General features: G+C 66.6%; 1 protein-coding gene across 5 annotated transcripts in view; it reads right to left on the minus strand.

The window, feature by feature from the left end:
* The window catches only part of ELAVL3 (ELAV like neuron-specific RNA binding protein 3), a 6,966-nt gene extending 4,558 nt beyond the window's left edge, over window positions 1-2,408 (minus strand). For 2 of the 5 annotated variants that reach the window (XM_010569804.1, XM_010569803.1), the window contains exons 1-2: window positions 1,860-2,019; window positions 1,272-1,758 (exon numbers count right to left, since the gene is read on the minus strand). In XM_010569804.1, the coding sequence (XP_010568106.1) occupies window positions 1,272-1,758; window positions 1,860-1,867 (495 nt within the window). In that variant the 5' untranslated portion in view covers window positions 1,868-2,019. Of the gene's footprint in view, window positions 1-1,271; window positions 1,759-1,859; window positions 2,020-2,335 lie in introns of those variants that run through there. The other 3 variants (XM_010569806.1, XM_010569805.1, XM_010569807.1) reach the window with 3 other exon arrangements.
* Between the last annotated feature and the right edge of the window lie 23 nt (window positions 2,409-2,431).

Here is a 2,431-nt window from a genome sequence, read left to right on the forward strand (position 1 = left end):
GGGGGGGGAAGAGGAGGAGGAAGGACAGGGGGAGGCGCAACGAAGACACCGCAGCGACACCGCCGGACCCGGGGGGAACCCAGGCGTCGGGGCAGGGCGGAGCCGCCGCCGGTTCAGCACCGGGGACAGCTCCGGGGCGGGGCCTTGGGTCGCGACCCCTCCCAGTTCGCCCCAGACACCAACTGGGGAGGTACCGTTCTGCGAAGGCCGCGACCCCCAGAGCTGGGGGGAGGCCAGGTGTGTGCCCCCCCCATACGGGGCCCTAGATGGCCCTGCTCCTCCCCAAGCCACCATTGCCCCCCAGCTCCCCCCATCCCCCCCTGTCTCACCCTGGGGCTCCCAGGCAGAGAGCAGGAGGCAACAAGTAAAAGCCAGCAATTTAATGGAACTGTGGGGGGTTTGGGGGCCCCGGGGGGGGCCCCCCCCCCCCCCCCAAGACAAAACCAGGCTCCGCACTACTCCCCCTCCCCCCTAAGACCCAGCTGCCCCGCGGGAGGGGGGGGATGACAACCGAGAGTCAGGAAATAAATAAAGAGTGACTGGGGGGCCCAGGGCAATGGGGGAGATCCTGGGGGTGTCAGGGTGCCCCAGCGCTGAGGGGGGTGGCTCCAGGGCAGCTCGGTCAGCCCAGGGGGATGAGGGACTCCACCAAGCGCATGGAGCTTAGGGTGCCTCATGGAGGGGGCAGGACCCCCAGAGGGTACTTCCTCATCTCCACGTGCCCCCATGGAAGTCAGGGCGACCCCACGGGCAGGGAGGGGAAGGGCCCCTAGGTGCCGCGGGGCTCAGGGTGGCTCTTGAGCGCGTGGAACTTGAGGCCCTCGGGGCGCTCGAAGCACCTCCCGCAGCGCTCGCAGGGGAAGGGGCGCAGCCCTGGCCCCCCGTGACGCCTCATGTGCCATGTCAGGGAGGCACGTTGGCGGCAGCGGTACCCGCAGACCTCGCACCTGGGGGGGGCAAGGGAGGGGGGAGGGGTACCCGCAGACCTCACACCTTGGGGGGTGGGCAAGGGAGAGCTGAGGGATACCCGCAGACCTCGCACCTTGGGGGCTGGGCAAGGGAGGGCTGAGGGGTACCCACAGACCTCGCACCTTGGGGCAGAGGGGTGGACACGACAGAATGGGGAGGGGGGGTTCCCTCCCCATGTCTCTCACTCAATGCAGCGGTGACCCTACCTTATCACTAACACACAGGTACGGGTTTCCCCCATGCACCCCCTCAACGCTGCCCACAGGGGATCTCGCCAGTGCCTCCCCCGGCTCGACACTCACTGCAGGGGGGTCTCCCCGGTGTGCGTCCGCCTGTGCACCTCCAGGTGGTTCTTGCGCTTGAAGGATTTCCCACAGGTCTCGCAAGTGAACTCCCGCACACCTGGGTAGGGGGATGTGGGGGGACGTTGGGGGGGACGCAGGAGGGACACAGGGGGAAACACTGGGAGGACACTGGAGGCTCACCAGAGTGGATGACCATGTGCCGGCGCAGGTGGTTGGCCAGATAAAACCTCTTCCCGCAGCCAGGCTGGGGGCACTGCTGGGTCCGGCCCTTGCGGTGCACCAAGTTGACGTGATTCTGGAGGTCGGAGAGGTGAGGGAGGCCCCAGGGCCCCAGGAGGGCACAGGGGGGCCCCAGGGGAGCCATACCTGGAAGCTGCTGAGCGCAACGTAGACCTGCCCGCAGCCCGCATAAGGGCAGGCGATTGGCTCTGGGAGCTCCTCGGGGTCAGGGTGGGGAGCGCGGCCCCGCCTGCTCCGCCGCCGCCTGCGCAGGGAGAAGCGACATCACAGCCAGGGGTGAGCCCCCCCTCCCCAGAGGCCACAGCACAGAGGGCCCCAGGCATTCGGGGCCCTTGTCCAACACACCTTGGCATGTTTGAGAACTTCTAAATCCCAAATAGCTGCTTGGCCCTGGGAGTACCCCAAAAAAAGGCCCCCACAGCACCTGGACACTGTCCCAAGCCACTGCCCCCCAGAAAAGCCCCTCACCCCTCAAAAGGCCCCCAGAGCCTCACCCCTTGTCCCCAAGGACCCCTCCATAACCCTAAGGTCTCCTGCAACCCTAAAAAAAACCCAACCCCTGCAGCACACTCCATCGCTAAACCTTTTGTAACTCCCACAGACCCTTCCCAGCCTGACTCCCTCTTCATGCCCCCAAACACTTAGCAAAACTCACAGTGATCCCCAAAGACACCACCCGCCCCCCCCAATACCTCGCACTTCCCCCGAACCCCCAGGGACACCCCAAACCTCATCACCCCTCCCAAGCCCTGAGCCTCCCCAGCCTGACCACCCTTGGGCCCCTGGCTACCCAAGTGACCCCCAAACCCCATGCCCTTGACCTCTCAGGCTCTTTGGGGATCTCGTAGATGATGGCCGATACGTCACCACCGTCAGGGTCCTCAGCCAGGGGGGGTGGGGGGGGCTCCCGAGGGGGC

Source organism: Haliaeetus leucocephalus, unplaced genomic scaffold (genome assembly GCF_000737465.1).
Source record: "Haliaeetus leucocephalus isolate CR32 unplaced genomic scaffold, Haliaeetus_leucocephalus-4.0 Scaffold274, whole genome shotgun sequence".
Classification (NCBI taxonomy): Eukaryota; Metazoa; Chordata; class Aves; order Accipitriformes; family Accipitridae; genus Haliaeetus; species Haliaeetus leucocephalus.